The 27822-nt window shown below is 45.3% G+C and overlaps 1 protein-coding gene across 3 annotated transcripts; it reads right to left on the reverse strand.

Annotated features, from left to right (window-relative positions):
- CCDC198 (coiled-coil domain containing 198) lies at positions 1 to 27822 on the reverse strand. Of its 3 annotated transcripts, none has more exons than XM_072986848.2 (6): positions 20865 to 27822; positions 18557 to 18639; positions 9437 to 9497; positions 8995 to 9084; positions 7711 to 7899; positions 1 to 5767 (listed from the first exon to the last, which is right to left on the reverse strand). In XM_072986848.2, exons 1-6 carry the CDS (start codon positions 21082 to 21084, stop codon positions 5532 to 5534), a joined length of 879 nt encoding a protein of 292 aa, XP_072842949.2. In that variant the 5' UTR covers positions 21085 to 27822; the 3' UTR covers positions 1 to 5531. The 3 variants fall into 3 exon arrangements, with proteins under 3 accessions (XP_072842949.2, XP_020670613.3, XP_020670615.3); XM_020814954.3 differs by having other exon boundaries at positions 7711 to 7876; positions 9411 to 9497; XM_020814956.3 differs by lacking the exon at positions 1 to 5767 and adding an exon at positions 5782 to 6668 and having other exon boundaries at positions 7711 to 7876; positions 9411 to 9497.

Genomic DNA, 27822 nt, shown 5'->3' on the forward strand with positions numbered 1-27822 from the left:
TTTTTGGCTGTAGATTAAGACTGTATGTGTGAATTATCTGCTTTTATCATTTTTTTCCCATGGGGAGGAAAAAACCCTGCACATTGACAAAAGGTAGGGGGCTCTGCTGTAGACTTAAATGAACCACAGTCAGCCTATTTCTATTCATTCATTCATTCATTCATTCAATTTATACCCCGCCTATTTGGTCAATTATGACCACTCTAGGCATGTTTGATTGGAGCAGTGACAAAAGGATTTTTCTCACCCCCATTACACGGCTGAAATGAAGAAAGTTGAGTAGTGGGGAGCCAAGAATAAACTTATTTATTTATTTAACATATTTTACCCCATCTGCCTCTGTAAAAGGACCCAAGATGGTTTACATCATTAAAAGACAATATTAAAGCTAACCACAGTGAGCAAACAAATACTAAAAAAGGATGAAACAAATACAGGAAAAGCATAGGCAACAGCAAAACACATTCAAAGCAGTAAAGTACAACAACCCATTGGAAAAACCCACTCAGGCACCAGTCCCTGAAGGAAAACCCTGCCTGAAGAAAAAGGTCATGACCTGCTTGCAGAAGGACAGCTAAGAGGGGGCCAGCCTGGCCTCCAGTGGGAGGGAGTACCAGAGTCTTTGAGAGCAGCCACCGAGAAGGCCCTTTTCTCCCGTGTCCTGATCAGACACACCTGCAAAGGTAGCAGGATGGGGATAAAAGCCTCTCTTGATCATCTTAGCATCCAGGCCAGCTCATAAAGGGAGACGTGGTCCTTGAGATAGTTTGGACCGAAGCTTTATAGGTTCGAACCAACACCTTGAATTCAACCCAGAAACAGATTGGCAGCCCATGGAGCTGTTTTAGGGAGGGGACGGGACATGATCCCTGTGACCAGCCCGGGTGAGCAATTGCTGCTGCATTTTGGACCCATTGAAGTTTCTGGACATGTTCCATAGGCAGCCCCAGGTGGAGAACATTACAGCAATCCTCCAAGCTGTGCACCCGTTGTTTCCAGAAGGAGCGCAAGCGCATCCTGCCCTGGCTTCATCCTTGTTCTGCCTTTTGACCAAACAGGAGCACCTCTGTCTGGTCGGGATTAAGTTTCAGTTCATTCTCCTTCATCCAGTCCATGACTGATACCAGACACTGAACTGGAGACGAAACAGCTTCCTCGGATTTAGGTGGCAAAGAGCGACAGAGGTTGGTGTAATCTTGTGTGTGAAAGGAGAGTAAGCCTAGTTTTGATACTGAAAACACGTTCTTTCAGCCGAGTCACAATTTTTAACCTGTTTCCATTTGATGGAACTTGATGTGGTGGTTTAAAAACTCCCAGTTCGGTAGATCACAGAAGCTTGACACCTTTCTGGCTTCAGCTGCTTTCTCATCTGCTAGATTTCTACATACAGGGAGGCTTTCCTTCTGTGTGGTTGGCAAGGGAAAAGCATTCAGACATGCGTCCTCGCTGGCGAGCATAAGAATATCAGGAAAGTCTTCCCGGATCAACATAACTCTAGGCATGATTATAAGTTGGCAACCAGCCCCCAGTGGTGGATAAGGCCCACAGAGAGACAAGACAAGCAAGACAAAAGTCTTGCTGAGGGCCCATTGCCTTAGCAAACACAAAGCCTACTAGATAACATTTGATGTGTAGTAGATTTTCCTGCAGCCATCGTCCGCTTTGTTCTAAGAGGCTCGTGCCATCTGAAACCAGTGTCCAGTTAAGTCAACTGAGGATACAAAATGTACGGAGAAGCGAAAGCCAAAACCCCTATTCTTGAAGTCTCGTCTCTGCATCATTTATAAGATTGTTGCAGCTCAGATTCAAGAGCTGGCCCTGCCGAGGCTGAGCCCTGAATGAAGGTACCGAGTCTGTACATGTACAGACGTGTACCTATTCCATTTAGTCTGCAGGTATAAACTTGTCTTAAACTGGTGGGCCCTCTTGAATCCTGTGGGTTTCAGCCGTCTGCAATGGCTACTATGGTGCTAATCTCCCTTGTGCTATTTTTGTGTGCAAAGAGAGCATTCGAACAGATGTCTCACCCGATCTCTCGATTGGTGCAATCAAGGAGAAGCTTGTAGTATTTGAATAGCCGTTGAAACTAAAGCAGGGGTCGGCAACACAGGGCCCATGGGCTAAATGGGACCCCAGTATTGCTAGAGGCTCCTGCATTTGCCGAAACATTATTAAACTTTCTTTTTGGATTATAGTCCTCAAAAAGGAATCCAAAGGTAGTAAAAGGTATTTTGTTTCCCATAACTCAACAGATTACCAGATAGGAAGAGTCTATCCACGTAGGATCTCGGTACGCCCAAGGGAGTGGTTCAAAGTCAACAGATGCTGAAAAATGTGGAAGATAGCAAACACTATTTGAGCAACAAATGCAATACATAGCATATTTCATGGTTCACTCTAATGGCCAGTTCTGGTAATGACATTTTAGAAGTATCTTTCCCTAGTGAACAGGATACATAGCATGGTCTCTGGCTCCCTCTAGTGATCAGTTCTGGTAACTTCATCTTTAGAAATATATATTTCTACAATTTTTCTTTTTATATTTTTAATATTTACCGACAGTGGATAAGTTAATTAGCAGACACCAGTCCTGCAGATACAGGAGTCCTATTGTATATTGTTGGTTTTTCCCCGCTTCATATTGTATCAGGCTTGCATTTCTCTCAGCAACTATCCTGGTGGTAATGCCAGATGAAAGTGTCACCTGTCTATCAGAATTTCTTACCTGAGCTGGATGGGGCCTGACAAGGTGCATCTGGAAAAATCTGTCTAGCCCCTCTTTCTTTTGACCCATCCGCCAACCATTAGCATGTACAAAGTCTGCAAGAGCAAAATTTAGCGCTCTTGAGGGGCATGTTTTCCAACAGCTGGTACATAAGGCCCATATAGGGCCATACGGCCTTCGATAGTGGATGTAACCTCTAGTGATAATTATTTGTGCTTGATAGTCTTATTCATGGACTTGTCAAACATCATGCAAGTAAGCAGACATCATTACCTCTTCTTGTGGAACATGGCAATTAACCTACTATAATTAATCCATAATAATTGTGTGCCGTCCAAGTCAATTCTGACTTACAGCAACTGTTTTTAGGGTTTTCTAGGTAGAAAATACTCAGAAGTGGTTTTCCACTTCCCCTCTTGGAGGTTGCTCTGGGACTGTACAGCTTGCCCAAGGCCACCCAGGCTGGCTCTTCTCCCAGAAGTTGGGAATCAAACTCCCAACCTCTGGTTCCGCATCCAGGTAACTAAACCACTATCCCCCGTACTGTAAAACCTATTTGAAAATACTGTATAAAGAACATTCTGAAAGGGTGTGCATGTCTGTACCTAACAGTTATTTTTGGATTGCTTACTGAGAAAATGGAATTTCTTTGCAGGGAACAGGATAAATCTACTGATGGTGTGGGATGCACTGAAAGCAAATTGTCATCCATGAAAGCTCATCCTGAAATTGGTCTTTTAAGATGCTGAAGGAACGGATTGAAAGCAGATTTGCGTTTCAAGTGTACATAATAAAAGCAATAACCTGACTCTAACTAGTTAGACCCAAACTAGAGTAGACTCATAGAATAAATGAGGTTTTTGTCGATTTGCCATTTAACAATAGATTCAGTGAGTCTAGCCTAGGTGGGATTTACCAACTGGATTTTGAACATGAATGGACTAAGAAATTACCAGTAGGGTGCGTGAAATAGGTAGAGGTGGGGGGATTGACACCCCCCCATTATGCATCCCAAAAGAAAGAGCCAGTTTGGATAATCTTGGCCAAACTGCACTGTCCCAGAATGCTAAAGTGCTTCAGAGTACAGTGGTGCCTCACTTAGCGACATTAATCCGTTCCAGGAAAAACGTTGCTAAGTGATTTAATCGCTAAGCGATTTTAAAAAGCCCATAGGAACGTATTAAAAAATATTTAATACATTCCTATGGGCTTAGAAACTAACCTTAAGCAAAATTCCTCCATAGCGGTGGTCATTTTGGGTGTCTCTAGAGCAAGGCAAAACGGCGGTGGCCATTTTGTTTTTGCGGCAGCCATTTTGGAACTGCCGATCAGCTGTTAAAAAATGAGCGCTTTGCAGTGATCGCTTCCGCGCAATCATCGCAAAGCGATTTTTTCCCATAGGAAACATTGCAAAAACAGCGTCGCAAAGCGATTTCGTCACTCAACGGAGCAATCGGTAAGCGAGGCACCACTGTACTCTCATATGCTGTCAAGTCAATTCCGACTTTTGGCCACCATTTTTCAGGGTTTTCCAGGCAGAGGATACTCCGAAGTGGTTTACAGTTTCCGACCTCTAAGGATATCCCGGAACTGTCCAGTTTGTCCAAGGCTACACAGGCTGGCTCTTCTAAGATGTACAATTGAACTTCCAATCTCCGTTTCCTCAGACAGGTCTCTAACTCACTGAGCTGTCCAGCCAACTTTCCAAGTACTCTATAACCCCATAAAGGGTTGCCATAAGTCAGAACTGGCTTGATTGCATAAAAATTATTAATTAGGCACGATCAGCATCCCACAGAGCAAAACTGTCATTTCCTTCAAGTCACTCTGGTGTCTTTTGCTTAGTCCAGTTCCAGGTACCCTGAGGTGCAGGGAAGCACTATGTAGACTGGATTCGGCCCACCTAATCAAACCAGACTGTTTAAACAATCTTAGGAAAGCCCATGGTGTCACTACTGGACAGAGATGGGCAACCACCGGGGGAAAAGCAGTTTGTGATGGTTTGTTGCTATTCACGAACTGCAAACTTTGTGACAAAGTGATCTGTTTCGTGGTTCGTGCGGAATGTGTACTTTGGGGAGTGGTGAAATGGACCTTGCATGAGTTAGAGACACAAAACTTACAGCAAGTCATCAGCTGGCTCTCCTCCCTGCCCCCTCCATATTTGACAAAGATTGGATTTGGGGTGTCCAAGTTTATAGCCCCCCCAAAAAAATACCAGCCCCCAAACGAAGCATACAAATCACCAACACCAACAAAAGTTTGTGGTTTTTTTCTGTTCTGGCAGGCACATTTGGCTGAAGCGTCCTAAAGTAAACCATGAAACGGCCAGTTTGGGAGGGGTGTGTGTGCATGTTTGCTTTGTGGCTCATTTCATGCCCATCTCTAGGGCTGAAGAAGGCAAGTAAAAAAAGATTAAATGATCTAGGTTAGTATTTGCACATCTTCAGCACAGTAAGTTATCTCTTTCATCTTGGCCTTCTAAACCATTTAGCCTCTGGTCCCTTATCTGACGAAGCTTCCTGCTTCCTTCATCAGGTGTTGCATTACTAAAACCCTCTTGTAAGGAAAGCAAACAGCTTCTGGAGCTTAGAGGTTAAATGATTATTTATTGATTCGCTGAAATGAAACCCAACCCCTCCTTCCTCTACTTTTCAATGCAGGTGCTAGTCCTTGCAAGAAAATAAATCTTGTGTGTTCTCCCCCCCAAAAAAATACTCTATATAGTCAAAATGTGGTGGGTTTTGTTTTGTTTTGATCTGGGGATAAACGAGTGTCACTTATTCTTAGAAGGCTGGGCTTCAGATCATAACTCTTGATCAAAAAAACCATCAAAAAGGGTGATTCTTTCCGTCTTCGTTCGCACTAAGGCTGGTTTTCGGCGAGGGTATTCCCAGATATCCGAGTCTGTGCTGCTCTCATCGGAAGAAGATTCCCTTCTTGACTGCTGACTCAGCAGCCATGCCTCTACTTTACCCTGCTGTCCAAGATGGGATTCAAAGGGTTCGTGTTCTTTAAAATGTCCTCTGCTCCGCAGATCAGCTGATAAAAGAAGCAAAAGAAAACTCCCATGGAGTGGATAGCAAGTCAAAGGAAGCACACCGACCCTGGCTGGGGTGGACTTGAACGGCACGGATGATCTTGGATTACTTAGTCTTCACCGGGACTATCACCCTTGACCAAGTACAGTAGGAGCCCAATATCCACGGGATCCATATGCACTGATTCACTGAGCCATCGTGCGGAAATATTAAAAATATTGGAAGAAAAATCCTAAAAATGATTCTATAAGTGGAGTTGCCAGAACTGGCCACTAGATGGAGACAGAGACCATGCTATGTATCGTGTTTGCTATTAAAATAGCATTGTCTATAACTCGTGTTTTTCAGCATCTACCAGGCCCCCCTTATGTACTAAATGTCCATGGACTTTCTTTTTGAATCTTTTTGGGGGGAGAGGTTCTGGGACCTGTACTCTTCAAGTAGGACTTGAGCACGGGAGAATCATAAGGAGCTTTTGCCCCCCAGGGAACTAGAATTTAGAGGGTCCAAAATCTGTGGATGAACCTACTGGGAAATAGGAAAATAAATGGCAGCACCTCCAGGCCCAATGACTGTTCTTGAAAGACTAAACCTTCGCCCCACATTCTCCTCTTGCTTTTTCATGGGGGCAGAGGACGTTGTGTCTGTGCCTCAGGGTGGGGTGGGTGAGAGATGCTGCCAATTGCCTCAAGTACCAAAAATATGCTTCTGCCTTCATTGCGTGCGTGCATGCAAGCACAAGGGTGACCAAGAGAAAATGAGAAAGAGAATGGATGGAAGAGAAAAAGCAAGGAGAATATGGAATCAAAGCTAGACTGGTTCCCACAGTGGCTAACCGGGACCACTGTGCCCACGGTCTCGCATCCTTCTGCATCTGACATACATAGGCGTCCTCCACAGTTCTGATGGAAGGAAAGAAGAAAAAGAAGGAAGAAATTACAGCAATACCCTCGTATCTGTCGGGGATCAATTCCAAGTCCTCCATGACATGCTGAGAAATGTAGAATGCTATTAAAATAGCGAACGCTATACATAGCATGGTCTTTGTCTCCACCTAGTGACCAGTTTTGGTAATGAAATCTTTAAACTCTACAGTATTTCTGTAGTGAATGTATGATCTCTGGCTCCCTCTAGTGGCCAGGTCTGGTAACTTCATTACAAACATGTTTTGGTAAAATTTTCTTTTAGTATTTTCAGACCGTGGATAATTGAATTAGCGGATAATACTCCTGTGCATAAGGGAGTCCAACTGAAATTCTCCAATGCCCAAGACTCCCAGAATGGGTTATGGCTAGAGATGGAGGTATTTGTATCCACTGCACAAATGAGCAAGGGTCCGGTCCCCAGGGCCACACCGTCCACTCACGTGTCCGCGGCCACTGCTGCCAGCCCTGCACATCCTTCCAATTGCTCCAGTGTGCCCAGTTGACTGGACCTTCATTAAATTGAACTGTGTGTGGGTATTCGTATATGAATACAAAGCTCCATCTAGCTCAGTATTTACCAGTGGAGGAACTCCATGGCATACAGCTGGCTGTCTAACTGTGGTTCAAAAACCTCCAGCAAGTTTGAGCCTGCTTTCTTCTGATGTGGTCCATTCCCACGTGGAACCGATCAGACCTTCTAACGGTTACTCAGAATGTCCCTTTTTGTGCTTTGAACCCCTTGGAGCAAGAGTAAACCAACTTGTTCTTTCTTCCAGATATTTTGAAGAGGGCTATCCTATCCCTTTTCAGTCTTCTCCGGACTAAACATGCCGAATTCCCTTAACTATTCCTTGTAGGGCTTGTTTTCCAGACCGTTTAACCGCTGGGTTTCCCGTCTCTGGACACGTTCCAGTTTGTCAATGTCTTTCTTAAACAGTGCCTGGAACCGAACACCGGATTTCTAGATGAACGCGGACCAAAGTGGAACAGTGTGTTGCAAGTTTTTGACCGAACTTACCATGGTTTCTGTTCAATGCCTGGTGGTCCTCTACTACGCCAAGCAGATCTTCATCATCAGAGCCATGATCACCCTGCAAACATCCCAGGGTTCTCGGTATGTTGAGATCCCGTGTTTGGGGCTGATTAAACCTTGCCTCCTCCTGCAGACGTCTCTTGAGTTCTGCCTGCATTGATAAGTAACTCTTCACTGGAGGTATGTAAACAGTGGGTTAACCATCTTTCCTTTCCCAAGGGAATCTGGGAACTGTAGTTTATCAAGGGGATGCCTAACAGAAATATCTGCATCCTTCACATCTCTGGAATCTTCGTGGGGGAAATCATGACAGCCGAAGAGGCAGGAAACCAAATTAGCATCGCAGATAAGACAAATACAGATTCTAACTCATGTTTATGCAATGTTTACACTGCAGTCTATTTGACTAAAAGTCAGATGATGAATCCATTAACTAGATGAAATTATGTCACCTGCTAAAATTAATTTAAGATCGACCAACTAAGCACTGCAGGTGGTAGAGGTGATGAAATATTATAGGCCAGTATATTATCAAGCCTCCACGGAGCGGAAAGTCCCACCAGCGTAATAAATAGCATGGATTACACCACTGGCCCACACCGAGGGCACGTTGATGGCACGCCCATGCTAACTGTGCTAGCGGAAGAGTGGATATGGATCAATAATGTTTACAAATAAAATTGATTGAAGTCATGGTTTAGAACAAAATTTAATTTTTAAAAAAAATTCATTTAAATTGTCAAAAAAAAATCAGATTTTTAAAATTGTCGTAGTGATTTAAATCAATTTGATTTAAGCCTGATCCATCCTGATTTTACTTCAGCAGAGACTCAATAGCATCCCAGCCACAAAGTTCTGCCCTAGAGAACTTCAGCCTGTGATTGCCTTACCTAGCTCCTCAAAACAGACACCCCATCAACTTACTTAGACCCATAGAATAGAATCCTATCATACTGTAACTGAGATAGAAGCGGGCCTATAAGGCCATTGAAGCCCCTGCTCAGGGCAGGAATTCAAATCCAAGCAAATCTGCCAGCTGGTTGTCTAAATTTTCTTTGAATGGATTCCATTGTCGTACTGCTCTAACAGTTAGGAAGTTCTTCCTGATACTTAGTCTAAATCTGGCTTCCTCTTTTGACGTGTCCTGAACTCTGGAATGATGGAGAACAGTTTCTGCCTCTCCTCTGTACGATTACTGGATCATCCCTGTTTCTTCCTCTTTAATGGATCAACAGCATCTTTCTTTAAGTTACTTTCCCATTACAGTACCTCTTTTCGTATTTCCAGCATCTTCATCTGAAGCAAATACTGCCGCCTTGCTCTGGGGTGTGTTACGGCCGGTCCTCCCTTCTCTAGTTCCTTCCAGGGCAGAAGAGGGTAGAAATGATACACAGACCTTTTATATGACAAGGTCACAATTTCATCAGCATCCTGTCCACCCCTGTGGGATATCTGTAGCTGAGACAGGAGGAGACTGTGCTGGCGTCGATCTTTTAAAGGGCCGCTCCTACCTCATGTGTCAAAGTCCTGCTCAGTTTCAAGAGCCCCCCATGACTTCTTTAGGGGTGGGGAAGGAATTAATGGCCAGCATTAAATTGAAAGATTGCCTAATTTAGCATCTCGTTGGATCCTAAGAGATCAAACTGTGTGTCTCCTCCCACCTTGATTATTCTTGAAGCACCTACTTTTGCTTTGTGTCCTGTTACCCCACCTTGCAGGCTGCAGTATTTATCAGGAAGAACGTCTTTTGCCAAAATGAAGGGCTCCAGCTTCTGCAAAAGTCAAGAAAATTTAGATTCATTAACTTCTCCTTAGTTACTCAGCTATTTTGCTACCCAAGGCAGGTCCCACTTCTGCCTCCTGCTGCTACGGTTCCCCACGCTGTCAGAGCACCACAGAGAAGTCCCCCCAGGCTCTTGCAAGACCTCACCAAAATCTTGTTAACCAAGTATCAGGGCAAAAACAGGTATTACTAATAACCCATCATTAGAAGAAGGGGTTTCTCAACTGTTGCAAGCATCTGAGTGCATTTTTCTCACCTCCTGTAGTTTGCAAATTCTCTTGCTTTGTTTTGTGATTGGTCTTCAGGATTTGACCACAGAATTCCTTTGAAATCTGATTTTTCAGGCACAAGCATCCGCCTGAATCAGGTCGGCCCCACTTGGGTATTCTAACAGCCAGCCATCCGCACAAAAAAATGTTGGTCAGGCAGAGATGCATTTGTTATTTACCTATGAGCTACAGAAGGCTAGTGAAACTGTAAAGAAGGAATAATAAATCAAAAAGTAGTACCCTGTATAAAAGAAAGAAGGAAGGAAAGAAAAGGATGCTTACTCTTCATTGTCTGAAAAATCAAATTGCAAGCAATACAGGATAATAGATATCTAAACTTGGTCACAGAAATCCCCTACAACTGGCTTTCATATGTGCAAGCTTCCCTCTGCCTATGGCAGACGGAAGAGGAGGGGAAAACAAGTGGTGACCTCCCAAAGAGAAGGCAGAAGGAAGCCTAAGATTCCTAGTCTAAGCATAGATCTGGAAAAGGCAACAGGGCAGAACTCACCATGTATTGTCTTATTCCACCGCCTGATGTATATTGCTTGCTACCTGCATTAGTGTTCTGTTCCAAAATTATCTGAAGGAGGGGCTGACTGGCAATTAAAGTAATCTGTCAGCTGTGCTGTCTCGAAGAGTCGGACACAAATAAAATGACTAAACAGCAACAACCAAATTAGGGTTTTTGTTTTTACAAATAATTTGTTATGTAGCTAATTGCAAAACACTTCAAACTAACGCACAGTAAGTCTTTTTCTTCAGTAGTAGTAACTTGTTATGATGATGCTTAATTTCATGGTACTCGTTATATTTTTTGAGAGTGCCATCTAAAATGATGATAAAATGGCATAAAATCAGGGCAGAGGGACTAAAAATGTATCCAGAAAGGTTTGTTGTTGTTGTTTGTTGTTTAGTCGTTAAGTCATGTCCAACTCTTCATGACCCCATAGACCAGAACACGCCAGGCCCTCCTGTCTTCTACTGCCTCCCAGAGTTGGGTCAAATTCATGTTGGTCGCTGTCCAGCCATCTCATCCTCTGTCGTCCCCTTCTCTTGCCCTCACACTTTCCCAACATCAAGGTTTTTTCCAGGGAGTCTTCTCTTCTCATGAGATGGCCAAAGTACTGGAGCCTCAGCTTCAGGATCTGTCCTTCCAGTGAGCACTCGGGGTTGATTTCCTTCAAAATGGATAGGTTTGTTCTCCTTGCAGTCCAGGGGACTCTTGAGAGTCCTCCTCCAGCACCACAATTCAAAGGTTTTTACTCCCCCAAAAAAGGTAATACAAAAAGCTACTTATTAAAAAACCAACAGCTCGTTTCTGCCTCTGTTCTTGCTTTTTCTCTTAATGAAGACCATGCTGCCTTCATGGCCCCCAACAGAAAAACAAAGAACACACTGTGCTTATAATCAATCAAAACATTGTTCCGTTGATGTCTGAACTGTGATCTTTCACTGACAGATGCTGCCAGAGATTCCAGATTCTTTGTATAAATTCTCATTCGGGTGCCTCTGGTATTCTTGGGTGGTCTAGTCTCCCATCCACGCACTAAATGGGCCTGACCCGGCTTAGCTTCCAAAGCCAGTCACAACTTTATTTCATGTCCAGAGCAGGATCTGTCCTGTGTAGCATCATTGCTTAAAATCTCATTGCTCTCAAGATCTACCTGCTTGCTTGGACATAAGACACGTTTCCCTTACGTTCTGTCCAGCGTTACTAAAATTTAAGGGTCCAGCGTTCCTGACATCGGGGGAGTTGCCTGCAATATCTGCCATCCCCAGGCACGGAGTGAGAGACGTGTCTGGGAGAATTTCTGGCCTGCACTCCCTGGCCTTTTTCAGGACTGGGACCCTGCTGCTACTGCTCCTGCTGCTTCAGGCCACCCCACCCCCTTCCATAACATCAGCCACCTGGCTGGGAGGGAGGGAGGCCATAAAAGCCAGAAGCTTGTGCCAGGGCCCTCACAGACCAGCGTTCCTGACGTCGGGGGAGTTGCCTGCAATATCTGCCATCCCCAGGCACGGAGTGAGAGACGTGTCTGGGAGAATTTCTGGCCTGCACTCCCTGGCCTTTTTTCAGGACTGGGACCCTGTTGCTACTGCTGATGCTGCTTCAGGCCACCCCACCCCCTTCCATAACATCAGCCACCTGGCTGGGAGGGGAGGGAGGCCATAAAAGCCGGAAGCCTGGCCCTGGGTGGTATGCCATGTATTTTATTTGCATGCATTGTATATGGTTTATTTTTCTTTTATTATTTGATTTATTTGTATTATTATTAACTGTATTCAATTTATGTTTATTTACTTTATGTATATCATTTTTGTGCACTGTCTTACTGTATATGGTTAATTTTCTTTTTTTTTATTTGACCTACTTGTATTAAGTAAATTTTCTTTTAATTTTCTTTTCTCCTTTTCCCCTCCTTTCCTGTTTTTCTCCCCCCCTTTCTTTTTCCCTCCCTTCCTTTCCCCTCTGACATGGAATGGACGGCCTGCCGTCCCAGCGAGGGACCCCAAAACATTTCTGTGGTCACGGGTAGAGGGCGTTATGGCATTGGCACGGTCCCCACTCGTGCAAGAAGAACGATGAACAGATGTCTGAAGGCTGTACATTGTTCTGAGACCATGACCAGCCCCCAGTATCGAGGCAGCCAGACCAGTCAGCCTTCCACCCTACGCCTGGTGTTGTTGAATGCCAGGTCTGTATCCAATAAGGCCCAGGTAATCTACGACCTTATCCTGGAGGAGGATGCAGACCTGGCTTGCATAACCGAAACATGGATCGGTGGAGAGGGGGGTCCCCCTCTAGCACTCATCTGCCCGCCCGGTTATGCTGTCCAACACCAGGGTAGACTGGAGGGTTGGGGGGGGAGTAGCCATTGTCCACAAATCCAACTTGGAGGTCGCTAGGCGCTCCTCAGTGGTAAAGCCGGGTCTTGAGGCCCTCCACGTGTCGATTGGGGCCAGGGATGGTATTGGGATCTTGCTGGGTTACCGAGCTCCCCGCGACCCAGCCATTTCCTTACCGGAGCTGGTGGACTTTGTCTCCGCGGCACTGCTGAGTTCCCTGAACCTATTGGTTTTGGGGGATTTCAACGTGCATGTGGGGGCAGAGACCTCCGGGCCAGCTCTTGAGTTCTTGGAGACCATGGCCTTCTTGAACATGTCCCAACATGTTAATGGCCCCACCCACGTGGGTGGCCACACACTTGACTTGGTTTTTTCCACTAATGGGAGCGAGAGTGGTCCGATGGTGACTGACCTTGAGTCGGTACCCTTGTCATGGTCGGATCACCACCTAATAAAGTGTACCATTAAAATGGCTCTCCCCCCCTGCAGGGAGCAGGGATCTATTGTTATGGTCCGCCCTCGAAGGCTACTGGATCCGGTTGGATTCCAGGATGCCATGAGAGGTGTTACGGCTGACCTGGCTGGCGCTCCTGTCGAGGCTCTGGTGGATGGCTGGTTTGCTGCCGCGACTAGGGCTGTTGACATGATCGCACCTAAACGCCCTCTCCATTGCAGAGACCGCCCGGCACCCTGGTTTAATCGGGACCTCCGGGCGAGGAAGCGGGTCAGGAGACGGCTAGAGCGCAAATGGAGAAAGGTCCCGACGGATTTCAATAGGATAGCTGTCAGGGTCGCTACTAACCTTTATCTTGCTAAGATAAAGGCTGCTAGTAGATCATACCTTGCTAACCGGATAAGCGAGGCGTCCAACCAGCAGGCGGAGTTATTCCGTATAGTACGTGACCTCTCCGGAATTGGTCCGGGCGATGGGCCTCCCCCTAGTTTTTCACCGGACCAATTTGCAGCATTTTTTAAATCAAAAGTGGAGGCCATCCGCCGGGACCTCTCTCCTTTTTTGAGCACCGTGAGTCGAGCTGAGATGTCCAGCGCTCCGTCTTGCCCGGTGATTCTGGACACCTTTCAGCCTGTTACGCCTGACACTGTCTCCAGGGCGCTTGACCGCTGTCGTGCCACCACCTCCTCTTTGGACCCTTGCCCGGCCTGGCTAATCAAAGCAGCCAGGCAGCTAACAACGGAATGGGCCACGGCTATAATAAATGGGTCTCTCCTTGAGGGCAGATTTCCATCTGCCCTGAAGGACACACTCATTAGGCCCATCAGGAAGAAACCTAGTTTGGTGGCGGACGAAATTGGCAACTACAGGCCCGTCGCCAATGTTTCTTTCCTTAGCAAGGTAGTCGAGAGGGTGGTGGCCGACCAGCTTCAAGCGCTCCTGGATGAAACAGATGCCCTGGATCCATTCCAGTCGGGCTTCAGGCCGTGCCACGGCACAGAAACGGCTTTGGTCGCCCTGTGTGATGACCTATTGAGGGAGGCCGATAGGGGCAAAGTGTCCCTGTTGGTCCTCCTCGACATCTCAGCGGCCTTTGATACCATTGACCACGGTATCCTCCTGGGGAGGCTCTCCGAGTTGGGAATAGGTGGCCTGGCATTGTCCTGGCTCCGTTCCTTCTTGGAGGACTGCCCCCAGAGAGTTCAGCTTGGGGAGAGAGTCTCGGCCCCGTGGAGCCTCAATTGTGGGGTTCCACAGGGGTCGATTATCTCCCCAATGCTATTTAACATCTATATGAGGCCGCTGGGTGGGGTCATCAGGGGGTGTGGTGCTTCATGTCACCAGTATGCGGACGACACGCAGCTCTACATCTCCTTTTCGCCAACCGCAGGAGAAGCCATTCTGTGCCTTCAGCGCTGCCTGGGGACTATACTGGAATGGATGCAGGAGAACGGGCTTAGGCTGAACCCGGACAAGACGGAAGTACTGAGGGTGGGCCCTCCCTCCCACAGTTGGGGATTTGGGAAACTCCCTCTCTTTTAGGGGGGTGACTCTCCCTGCAAAGGATGGTGTACACAGCTTGGGGATCCATCTGGACCCGGTGCTCTCCATGGAGTCACAGGTGGCGTCGGTGGTCCGCACCGCCTTTTTTCACCTCAGGCGGATAGCCCAGCTGCGGCCCTACCTGGATGTGGGGGCGCTCACCATCTTAGTACACGCGCTCGTAATCTCAAGATTAGACCACTGTAATGCGCTCTACGTGGGGCTTCCTTTGAGGTTGCTGCGGAAATTACAGGTGGTGCAGAATGCGGCGGCCAGATTACTCAGTGGAGTGAAAAAATTCCAACATATTTCACCCACTCTGGCCACATTGCATTGGCTGCCCATCAGGTTCCGCATCGACTTCAAAGTGTTAACGCTTATGTATAAAGCCCTAAACGGTTTAGGGCCTCGATACCTGGCGGAACGCCTACTCCCACCAAGTTCTACCTGGGTCACACGGGCGAGCCAGGAGGTGAGGCTGAGGAGCTTAACGCCAAGGGAGGCCCGAAAAGAGAAAACAAGAAATAGGGCCTTCTCGGCGGTGGCTCCTCGCCTTTGTAATAACTTACCTCCTGGCATTCGCGGAGCTCCCTCGCTGGGCACCTTTAAGAACCTATTAAAGACTTGGATGTTTCGGCAGGCCTTCTCTCCAGATTACTTTTGATTTTCTTCTCTCCTTTATTGTTTCCCTATTTTTAATTGTTGTTGTAATTATGCTGTTTTATGTTATTGTATTTTATCTCTGTTGTTGGCCGCCTAGAGTAGTCCACCACGACTAGATAGGTGGGATATAAATTAGATTAATAATAATAATAATAATAATAATAATAATAATAATAATAATAATAATAATAATAATAATAATAATAATAATAATAATAATAATAATAATAATAATAATAATAATAATAATTTTCATCACAGTCCTGTGCACCACTCTACTACAAAATAAAGTTCCACTCCAAGGTGTAAAGTGTGCCAGGAATTTTAGCCCTAATAAGAGCACCCGGGGCCACTTTTAAGATTTTGAACAGCCTCATCTGCACATACTAGTGGTTTTAGAATTTTTGGAATAAAAGGTGCTTTCTGCAGTGTGGCCACTAGATGGTGGTACGTAACACTACAAGCTATCCCTGGCTCAATCTTCGTTTTCATTCATTGCCTGCTTCTGGCTGTTTTAAAAGAACATTAAATCTAACAGAGGGTGGCTTTTGCCACCAATCTCTCCAGGCTGTGCATCTAAAGACACAATGGCTGAAATGCAGGAATATGTTGCAACTAGAGTAGACCCACTGAATCAGTGGCATTTGAGGACCTGCCTTATACACTGGTGCCCCGCATAGCGACGATAATCCGTTCCGAAAAAATCGTTGCTATATGGATTCGTCGCTATGCGGAACAAAAAAGCCCATAGGAACGCATTAAAACACGTTTAATGCATACCTATGGGCAAAAAAACTCACCGTTATGTGAAAATCCTCCATAGAGCCGCCATTTTCGCTGCCCGGTAAGCGAGGAAAGGGCGCGAAAACACAGCGGGCAGCCATTTTCTTTACCTGGTGGCCATTTTGGAACCGCCGATCAGCTGTTGGAAAAACATTGTTATGCGATCACACAAACGATCGCAAAAACTCAGTCGCTATGCGGATTCGTCGTTAAATGAATCGCTCGTTATGCGGGGCACCACTGTATACGTCAGTAGCTGAGCAGCTCAGTGAGTTTGAACAGCTGGCTGCAGAGCCAGGGGTCAGAGTCCCTAACATGCGTCCTGGAAGAAGAGCCAACCTGGGTGGCCCTGGGCCAGCTGCACAGTCCCACAAGTAGCTCCCGAAAAAGGGAATGGGAAGCCCCTTTTGATTCCTCTATAGGGAGAAAACCCTGAGGAAGGCTGCTGCTGGCACATGATTATTAGTTCTTGTTCATTTCTACACATGAATGCAAAATTTAAAATGAGTTTTCTAATTTTAGCAGAAATATAATGTCTTTCTCTCGAGGACCGAGCCCACATGTCAAGTTCGCACAAAGTTAGGTCACTGTGGATGATGGGCACTGCCAAGCTCCATGATATAGTTCTTTGTGGTTCTTTATCTTAGCCTGAGCAGCCCTTTAAATGGGGCCCACCCCATTCTTTCATCAACAGGCACCTACAGGCTCAGTCTCTCACTATAAGACAATAACAATAGAAAGGATAAAAGGTTTCATTGCTTGCAATAGAATGGATTGAATAGTATTCTATGATGATGGGAGAAAAACGAACTTGATTGAGAGAGGATATAAAGTGAAAGAAGGAGATGGGGCTCGCCCACTGTAGCCCACCTGAACCCTGCTTAGTAGTGCTTGCTATTTTAACGGGAAATAGTTATTTAATGGTGATGATCTTTGAATATGCTCTTTATGCTAAAGCTTGTGCAATATAAATGTTTCTAATGAAACACTATTTTTCTAATGCAAATTAATTATAAAAAATTCTTACAAAAGGACTGGTCTCTTGAACAGCAGGGTCTGGCTAAATCCAGGAAGTGGAGAGGGCCACAAACTAGATATCTTTAAGAGTCCTACCTAACTGAGTTGTTGTGAGTTCTAACGAATCACAAAGTCCATGTGCCTGTACTTGCAAAGTACTGGGTAAAAGTAAAGTGTTCTTTTAAGGTCAGACTTGTTCGAAGGGCTAACGGTACGCACTGCTGAGGTCTTGGGCAAAGGTGGTAGGTCAGTGGTCTGTTGAGCTCTCTGACCGAGTGCCAGGCGCTCCTTAGGGAGACCGAGGGGCACCACAGGAAAGAATTAGTGCTGGATAGATACTTGTATACAGTCATCTCAGCCCATGTTACTCAAACTACAGGCAGCCTGTGAGGTTGTAAAAGCTCCAGCTGATTGAACTACATTATGAACAGGGTTTTAGAGAAGATACTTGCAGACAAACCAGCTCTGTGACACCTTAAAGACTAAGAAGGCAACTACATTGACAAATAATTCAGCAAAATGCTTCAGGACTGGGACAATCTCGTTCGCCTCGGTGCCCATTCTCCCCACCCAGCCATGGGTGCTGTAGTCCAGCCGGCCCCGGAAGGCCACAAACTGGGGAAGGCTTCCCCACCTTGTATCACCAATCTGCCAATGGTTATACATTCGCGCCAGCGATTTGGAGCCAGACAGGGGCAAGATCTCTGTAGAGGCACTAAGCATGTGCAAGATTTTAACACTGCGGCTCTCTTCTTCAAATAAGATGTTTAAAAGGCAGGGGAGAGGAAAGGACGGAGGAAAGGCTTGATCTCGTCCACGTGATCTCTGTACTGTGTTGAGATGTAATGCAAAGTTGTTAAATTTCACCTAATGTAGAAACCGCCCAGCGTGGCCTTGGTTGCCAGATGGGCGGTATATAAATCAAATAAATAAATATTTTTTTCCACTGTGGTGTAGTGGATAGAAGGACAGACAAGGACTCAGGAGGCCTGGGTTCAATTTCCCATTCAGCCATGGAATCTCGCTGGGAGAGTGGAATTGGTCAATACCTCACTTCCCTTGAAAACCTTTTTAGGGTCACCATAGGTTGGTTATAACTTGACGGCACATAACAATGAGCCACAGGCTAGTCCAGGATGGATTTTGGCCAGTGTGGCTGTTTAAAAGGCCAGCATGGCTACCTCTGCTCTTCTGGAAAACCAGGTTTGGGGCCAAGGCTTTAGTCATTTGGCCAAACTAGACCCAACAGATAGCTGTTCATCCACAGAGATTCTTGCCTTGTGCAATCAGACATAAAACCGGTTCCTGTGTTTACATCCTGAGTGATGAGCCATCACAAAACAAATCTAGGTAACGTGCAAGATACTGGGGGTGAGAAAGCTCACACTCCGACTATCAGAGGGTTCTCAGTGTTCCCTGAGCTTTTGCTGTCGGCAACTACTAGCGTAGCAGTTTTGGAATACAATTTACCTGCAACCTGCGTGGAGGATGTTGCTTGATGATGCTGGTTTCTCCCCCCGGTGTTGTGAGATCTGGGGGAACAGTCCTGGGCTCTTGAAAAGAAGGAAAGGAGCTTCATTTGAACAGGAGTTTATGTTGGGGAGCTTGGATATTCCTTTATAATTAGCAAAGTTTAAAATATAAACAACTGCACAGAGAAAGCATAAGAGGATCTCAAATCTCAGACCTGCTCCCTTTTCACAGTAGCACTTTATATAATTAAAAATTACTCTAAAGGCATCTTAAGTTGAAAAAAGATCTTAACTTACAGTTGTGATCTTCAGTTACAGTCAGATGTATAAAAGAAAATTAAAAGAAAGAAAATGCTATTTCAATCATGCTGAGAGACTGAATCTATCATGCTGGCTGCATGGTCAGAGGTCATGAGCAGAGGGTGACCCATCTGTTCAGGGTCAAAAAATAGAGAGGGAGAGGAAGAGTAAACAAAAAGAAAGAAAGCAACAGGAAGAGAGGAGAGGTAAGCCATAGGTGGGGGAAAGAACTTTGCTAATAGCAAGACATAGTTACATTAGGCTTTAAAGCTCCCTTCCCACTGAAAACCAGTATTAGGTTGCATGCAAGATTGTTATTTTCTTCAACAGTTTATTATACAGCAGTTTTAGATGGCTGTCTTAAGATGTGATGGGCAACCGGAGCCACAACATGGCCAGGGTAACTGGGTCTTTGACCCAGATTTGTGAAATTTGAAGGGAGCAAATACTTATGGCTAGAAGGGTGCAAAACTGCCCTAGGTTTTTACTGCCAGAAGGGCATTGATCTGTCGGAGGTCTTACAATCTCCGATGCTGCTTATGTTGTGAGTCACTAGGACGGACCTTTCTGGGCTGGATTTACTGTCAATCATTCCTTCTCGCCTCTGAATTCAAAGAGAACCTTGCCTCTCTGCCGAGTGTTCCTTTCCCTTTCTTTAGTCTGTCAGACGTCAGTCTGTTCTTTGTTTGCTGTTGATCTCTTCACAATTGTAAGTAACGAGAGATTTTCATTTTGCCTCCTACAAACGTCTGAGCGAGCTATCGAGACTGTAAGTGCCAGTTAAGGAGATTCTCTGGGGAATTTGAAGCTACTCTCCTCTGTGAGTCTCCGTACTTCTACTGCTTAGCAAAAGATATTTTACAAGAAATTCAAAACTCTGCAACGGGATTCCCTATTATGAGCACATCTACCATCTCCAACCACTTCTCTTGTAGGTCAAGGGGATGCACACAAAGCAGAAGGGTTCAAAGTAGAACTGAGATGGGAATAGCACAATCCACCCCAGGTGCATCTTGCCATCCTTGCCTTGCGTTTGCGAATCCCATATAACTCAAGCTTCAGCAATAGGGCCACCCTTTCTAACTCTGTGAGGTACCCCTGCCCCCCCCCCGTGCATTTAAATGATGCCAGTAGGGCCACTCTTTTTAATACTTAATAAAAGTTATTGTTGGTAAAAGCAAAGAAGGGAAAGGAGATCGTCTCTTTTTTAAGACGTCATTTTTGCAAACTGCTTTGAGTCCATTAGGCGGCAGGGAAAGAGGGCTTAAATAAATTATTAAGCTTACAATTTTTGTCTGATCTGGTTTTATTTATTTATTTATTTGTTTATTTGTTAGTTTATTTATTTATTTATTTATTTTGCTGGGACACTGCATCCAATGGCTTTGGCGATGGGAGCAGAAAAATGACACATCGGTTCTCCATGTTTTCTCACAATAATAGCAACGCCTTAAGGAGAAAAATCACAGGTTGTGGCATTGTGAGATAAAAGATACACAAAGAGAGCTGGCATGGCATAGTGGGTGAAGTGCTGGGCCAGGACCTGAGTTCAAATCCCTGCTCAACCATAGACATTTGTGGGCAAGGATGAGAATAATAAACCATTCCTTGAGTATCTTACACATCATTAAATCCCTACTGAGGCCACCGTGGAAGGACAGATCCTGAAGCTGAGGCTCCAATCCTTTGGCCATCTCATGAGAAGAGAAGACTCCCTGGAAAAGACCCTGATGTTAGGAAAATGTGAAGGCGAGAGGAGAGAAGGGGACGACAGAGGAGGAGATGGTAGGACAATGTTATTGAAGCAACCAACATGAACCTGACACAACTCCGGGAGGCAGTAGAAGACAGGAGGGCCTGGCGTGCTCTGGTCCATGGGGTCATGAAGAGTCGGACACGACTTAACAACTAAACAACAACAGGGTCACCCTAAATTAGAACAGACTTGATGGCACATAGTAGCAGTATGAGAAAGGGAAGTTCAGAGAAGGAAAGAAACTGGTTACCTGTGGGGTATCTCCCATGTTGCGTTTCTCTCAGAGGTGGAAGGTGCCTTTCCAGGACTGGCTTTCTCCCCATCTGGGAGGCAAATGAGTTCGGACCCGTCTCTCGGAGCGGACTGTGGAAAGTATACACCGCCACACAGCCCGGAGGTCCCTCTTCTCTGTTTGGCATCGGGGCGACTTTGGTCACATTCCTCCGCGTCTTCGAGGCGTTCAAGCCCATTTCCCTGAGTTCGGAGGAGTTGCTTTCAGTAGGAAGAAGAGCCGAAGCCCGCCAAGGATGGGAGTAAAGGATATGATTTTCCCTTCATGAGGAGAAAGGCCGCGTCTCGATGAAATCATTAATAAATATATCAGTCCTCAGGCACAAAAAGTATGGAGTGGGAGCCCTGAACACGGGGGTGACCTTGAGAAAGGGGTCACTTGAAACATTTTGACGAATGATGCTCGGAGAAGGTCTAGGTCACTTTACATCGTTGTCCGGATCCATTTCTTGAACTGTTTTCCAGGACAAATCGTGACACAATCAACACAATTCTTCCACATGCAGTTTTTCTTTCCATAAACATATACTCTAAAGTCAAAGGGGCACCCGTTTCCATGGTAACCCTTCTTGTACCTCCTTACTTGGTGAGTCCAGTTAAACATTGACCTGGACTGGGAACTGCCTCATATTAAAAAATGACACAGTCGGCCTCCCACTAAACATTAAACTGGCCCAGGGCATTCCGGTAGATCCGTGTTAAGTATCAAATAACTGGATTTTGAAGGCATTCCTCTCGTCTTGGTCACCAAGCCACAATTAACCATTAACACCCTCATACTGTGGTTGCTCTCATACTAGTTCTTCCCCGAATCACTATTCTTTATTTATCCTTGTTTTTATGGAGAAAACAGATAACACTATTGATATATTTCTGCTATCGTACTTTATTTTCACAATGTTTCAGCCCAAATCCCTGGAATCACCTGGTTATGCATGATAGAGTTCTCAGTAACTAGTTACTTTTGGCTAATCAGAAATGTAACCAGTAGGAAACATGAAAAAAATCACATGTTGTTGCATTGTGAGAGGGTCTTGCAGGTTTTGTTTGCTTTTTGGTTTTGTTTTGTTTCATTTTGTTTTTGTTTGTTTGTTTGTTTTTTGCATTTCCGATGGGTCTTGCAGGGCTTGTTGCTTTTTCAGCTTCTTTTTTTTTTGTATTTCCAATGGGTCTTGCAGGTTTTGTTTGCTTTTTGGTTTTGTTTTGTTTCATTTTGTTTTTGTTTGTTTGTTTTTTGCATTTCCGATGGGTCTTGCAGGACTTGTTGCTTTTTCAGCTTCTTTTTTTGCATTTCCAATGGGTCTTGCAGGGTTTGTTTGTTTTTTGGGTTTTTTTCTTTTTCTTCAGCCGCAACGGATTAATCGCATGTCCGATGGGTCTTGCAGTGTTTTTTGGTTTTGATGGATTTTTTTTGGTGATCGGATTAATTGTGTTTAAATGCATTCCTATGGGAAATGGTGCTTCGACTTACAACCATTTTGAGTTACGACCATCTTCTGGAACGGATTAAGTTTGCAAGTCGAACACAAAGCCAAATGTGAATGCATGAGATCCCTCTGTGGATTCATCCTTCTAGGGCCCCTCCTGCATAAACATATTGAAATTCTACTCCCTTAACCAAGGCGGGAAGGGCCTTCTCCTCCTCCGTGGGAACAGCCGCTCCTGCCTCTGCACCTCTCCTGCTCTTTCTCAAGAGAAATCTTGCATCACAGCCCCTTCCTAAGATTTTCCCACCCACTGGGCTGAACCAAATAGTCCATAGGGCTTACATCAGCCCACCAAAAAGCCAGGCACAAGAGGACAATACCAGGGCGAGTGCAAGAGGATACACTTGAGTCCATTGTGCCACTCAGAGCAAGTCTGGGGCTGGAGCACCAGCATCGCAACTCATGAGCCTTCTCATTAGAGTATTCTGCAAGTGCCAGCTCCAGTACCTGGAAAATCACCCTTGGTAAGGTCATATGGTTTGCAAACCCGGTAGATGCAAATGTAGAGTCTCCAAATGTTCTTGGCCTGAAACTCCAATAAGCCTTCACCACTGGCCATGATTTCTGAGAGTTGTAGTCCAAGAACATCTGGGGACCCAATGTTGGGAACCAGCATCCTAAGCAGGAATGATGAGAAGAGCTGCAGTGGCTGTGTGCATTTTGTGGGAGGTATTTCTGCAGGCCGTGATCTGAGGTTCTTTGCCGGCACAATTCATTTGAAGATTCATTTAAGTCACAGCCGCTAAACAGAGGGCAAGATCCATGAAATGTAGGCTCAAGAGATCAGAATAAAATGGACGCAGAAATTTCTAACACAGTACAATAGAACGCTGAAATGAAAAGTGTGATGCAGAACTATCTGGATGACAGCATCAGATGGAGCGATAACATGCTAAATTAGCCACGGTTAGCCCTTTATAAAACACTACGTTTGCTTCTAATTTTCCACCAGCCCTCTAGTGAAAGCTTTTTTTATTCCCGGCCCTTGTGGCTTAAAGATGGAGAAATAAAAAAAAGGTTCTTGAAGACTAAAGCTGTAATCCAATGACCAAATTGTTCCCTATTTATGCCCAAATTAGATGGTAGCTAAATTTTGCAGTCACACGTTGCAGAGCCATGAGCAATTCATTTTAGTAGCCAGCGGTGTAACTGTGGTTCAATTCCCACTTGCCGGGGGGTCTTCTGGTCTTTTCTTCTGAGGGGGTTTCCATGTATTCCTTAGAGGTATGGCATGTATGTATGATCCTATCAATACTTTTTCACAGCAAATTCACCAGGGAAGGCAGACGCCATTACTGCCAAGCAGCTGTCTTTCCATATAAAAGGTAAAGGTTCCCCTTGACAATTTTTTGTCCAGTCGTGTTTGACTCTAGGGGGCGGTGCTCATCCCCGTTTCCAAGCCATAGAGCCAGCGTTTTGTCCGAAGACAATCTTCCGTGGTCACGTGGCCAGCGTGATGAGACACAGAATGCCGTTACCTTCCCACCAAAGTGGTCCCTATTTATCTACTTGCATTTTCATGCTTTCGAACCGCTAGGTTGGCGGGAGCTGGGACAAGTGACAGGCGCTCACTCCGTCGCGTGGATTCGATCTTACGACTGCTTGGTCTTCTGACCCTGCAGCACACAAGGACTTCTGCGGTTTATCCCGCAGCGCCACCACGTCCCTCACGTCTTTCCATATATTTTTTTTAATTCTGTGGCTGGAGTGCCGATACATTGATAAACTTATCTCAACGACTTGAAAAGCATTGAGCGACACGCCCCGGGAGTGTGGGGAGTGCCAGGCCCATTGAGTGCAATGCATTGCTTCCAGAGGTGCAGGCACAACAGAGGAAATTCTACCTCATCGGCCAAAATCTAGCGCAGAGACATTCTGCATGTAGAGCCATTGCTTAAAGATTTTGCTTTCTCTGCATTAAACTGTGCATCTTTCCTGGAGTGCTATTTTCTCAGGGGTGTAGTTATGGTTTGCACTCCCCCCCCTCAACACAAGTCTGTGTGTGCACATTTTTTTGAAAGCTTTCTGTCTCACAGCTGTTACAAACTTTAAAAAGTTTCAGTTCTTCACCTCTTTGTACATTGTCCTGCTTTTTAAAGAGTGCATTATTTTAATGCACTGCTCTTGTATTTTAAAGTATTTTGTATTTTCAACAGATTGTACACGTCGGAGGGAAATGTGGTTAGAGAGAGGTTTAAAAATGCATTGAGTGAAAAAAAAACAAAAAGGATCATGAAATAAAACATATGCCAAAATCTTATTGGAATTTTATGTTGGGATAATGCTGATGCTATAATGGTGCTGCTTCCCAACCTTGGGTCCTTAGATGATTTTGGACTAAAACTCCCAGAAGCCTTTTCACCACTTGCTGTGCTGGCCAGGATTTCTGGGAGTCGTAGTCCAAGAACATCTGGAGACCCAAGTTTGGGAACCTCTGGTTGTGTGGTATCCAGCATGGTATAGTGGAAAGACAGACTCAGACCTAAATTTAAATCCCTGCTCAGCAGTGGAGATTTATAAGGCCAGGAGTGGAAGCGGTAAAAATCACTCCTTAAATATTTCAATTACTTTAAAAGTCCTATTTAGGGCCATGCTGTGTTGGGTCCAATTTAACAGCACAGAAGAGACATAATGTAAAGAGCATTAAGTGGTGGAGGTGAATTGCCTGCAGTTTAGGAATCACCATAGATATTACCTGTTGCACGCTGAGTCACACAGCTCAGTACTCAACAGATAATGGCTATGCTGATTTCTTAGCTTGACACAGTTTGCCTCTAAAAGTGATATCGTTTCTGCTAACACCTCCAGGCACAAGTAAAGAAGAGTTCGGTCCCTATGGTTTTGCATGCACCTGTTTTAAAGAGGTCAACCTTTGGAACACATTGGCTGAAATCCTGTTGCTTAGTGTAAGCCAGAGTGTAATTTTCTGTCCATTGCACCCCAGTCAAGCAAACTATCCCTGATACCATTCTCAGAGGGGAGCACACCTGCTGGCCTGGGGGCATGCACACACCATGCCCCGAGAATCGCGGCCCGCATAGTCTATCAGGGATGATTGGAAGGAAAGTTACAGTTTAGCTTCTACTGGATTTCAGCCATTGTATTATTATATTTTTGCAAAAGTTATCACAGGGTTGGAAGTGCATGAATTCCAGAGTGCAGAACGAGACAGCTTGAATGTTGACCATGAAGAATTGAAATTGTTTAAGATTTTGTCTATCTTAGTCCAGCCATCTGTCCCAATGGAGACTGCAGCCAAGAAAGCAGAAGACTGAGATCTGTGATCACCACGTATGGGTGTGAAAGCTGGACAGTGCAGAACATTGACGGGGGGGGGGGAATGATTTGTTTGAAATCTGGTGCTGAAGGAGAGCTTAGTGGATACTCTGGACTTGCCAAAAAAGACAAACAAGGGTGTCCTAGATCAAAAATCAAGCCTGAATTTTCTCTGGAGTAAAAAAAAATGTTGAAACTGAGGCTGTCCTACTTTTGAGCACATCCTGAGAAGGCCAGGGTTCTCAGGAAAAGACGATCATGCTGGGAAAGGTGGAAGGGAGCAAGAAAAGAGGAAAAACTAAATATGAGATGAATTGACTGCATAAAGGAAGCCACAGACCTCAGCTTACAAGAGCTGAAGAAGGCTGTTGAGGACGGGATGTTCTGGAGATCATTCATTGATAAGGTCTCCATAAGTCGGAAGGCGACTTGACCGCACGTCACAGCAATAGCAATAATGATACACTACGGCCCCTTTTACTTCCCGGGATGTGGAGATTGGACGACCTCATGTCAAAAAGCAAACTCCACAAATTTATCGCCCATCCCTATCCAGTTTCCCACTTTTTCTTCATCTCTATAACCATTTCTCACTCTGGTACAGTCTCTCCCTTACACTTGGATATAAAGGATCACTAGGAACAGCCTCCTGCAAGGTCGGATGCATCATTTCAGTGTTGCTGCAGAATACCTACATCTCAGAATCTTAGAACTGCAGAGCCAGAAGGGACCCCATACATCATTGAGACCCACAACTGTCCAGTGGGGGGGATCGAACTCCCAACATCTAGCTCCACAGGCAAGAGATCTAAATCATGGGCTATGGGAAACCAACGGAAAATGATGTTCAGAGGCTGCTCCATCTTGAAAAAGGCACCCTGCTATATTTCAAAACTTTGAGATGAACTTCAAATCAGAGCTCAGCGAAGTCACACGGCATTGGCATGGACCTTTGACTTTATGAAGGCTTTCGTATAAGCCAAAGCTGTTCTCTGTGGCATTTTTGCAGGCGAGATGGGTTTCAACAGCCGTTAACTGGTGGCATATCCTCTGCTGGAACAGGCAGCCAAGGCTTCCTTCCTGTGTGTAAGGCAATGCATTATGATCTGGAATGACTTAAGCCAGTCTTATTCATGGCACGCCTCGCTTTCCTGCCAAGGAGAGAGAGAGAGAGGCATGATGGCCCTTGACGAGCGGAAACCGCCTCATTTGTCAGATTTCCATTTTCTTTTCTCATTTTTCTCCACTTTTCCCTCAGCCGGGCTCCCCAAGGCAGGTTTTGCCTGACCAAAAAAAATTAAGTTAGCAGATTGTTTCACTTCCACGTGAGCCAGGCCTGCCTGTCGGCACCCGAGGGGTCTCTGAGGCAGTTCTTGCTCTCCTTAAGAGGGAAGGAAGTCAATCCCGTTGGAGCTGAACCCCATGAAGCCCCAGAGGGCAGGAGGGGTGCGCCGCAGACGCATCTCCAAAAACTATGCGCCACCCCCCTCTTAAATGGAAGACAAGTTGGCGGGGAGGGGGGAAGACATCTTTACATCAAACTGCACAAATGCAAAAAAAAAAAAAAAAATAAATCCCAGCAAAGAGAAAAGGTTTTCATAATTTCCATGGCACTGTGGTGCATTTCACTCAAGTGGGTCAGCCCATGACTGGATGAACTGTGGGCTGCTATCCAGTAATATTCCCCCCCCCCCCCGATGGACCATTTAAAGTCTCTGCTCCCCCCCTTTAGGTTTCATTACCTTTAATTTAAAATTAGATTGGATATCCTTTTGAATGAAGTGTTGTTCCACGACTATCCTTCAAATGGAGATTTTTCCTCCGTGGAAAGCTGCCAGCTACACAATCTAAATCTGCCTGTGAAATTCTTCTCTGTGGAGCGATTCTGCTTTGCGTGCTGTGTAAATCTTTTCCATTCAACTCATGTTTCTTCCCCTCCCCATCGCTCAGTGCTGGCTGTGGCCGGGGAGTGAGTGAGGGCACAACGACATGCCGTTGGCAAAGTTGCTAATGGCCACTCGTTTTCTCTTTGTAAAAAAAGTAATGTTTTTCTTGTTTCTTCTGGGGAGGATAACATGCTTTGTTGGGGGGCATTTTGAATAGATTCCCCCCCCCCTCCAACAGTTACTTTCCTTCCTTTTCAGAATAATTTTC

The sequence above is a fragment of the Pogona vitticeps genome, chromosome 1 (assembly GCF_051106095.1).
Source record: "Pogona vitticeps strain Pit_001003342236 chromosome 1, PviZW2.1, whole genome shotgun sequence".
Taxonomy (NCBI): domain Eukaryota; kingdom Metazoa; phylum Chordata; class Lepidosauria; order Squamata; family Agamidae; genus Pogona; species Pogona vitticeps.

Excerpts from the sequence above, each read along its gene's own strand:
- CCDC198 (XM_020814954.3), bottom strand. The coding sequence starts at position 21,084 with ATGGGCTTGAACGCCTCGAAGACGCGGAGGAATGTGACCAAAGTCGCC. Across the intron at positions 9,498-18,556 it reads ATCCTCCACGCAGGTTGCAG|AAGCTGGAGCCCTTCATTTT; the intron begins GTAAATTGTATT and ends TGACTTTTGCAG. Across the intron at positions 5,768-7,710 it reads GGCATTGAACAGAAACCATG|CTGATCTGCGGAGCAGAGGA; the intron begins GTAAGTTCGGTC and ends TTCTTTTATCAG.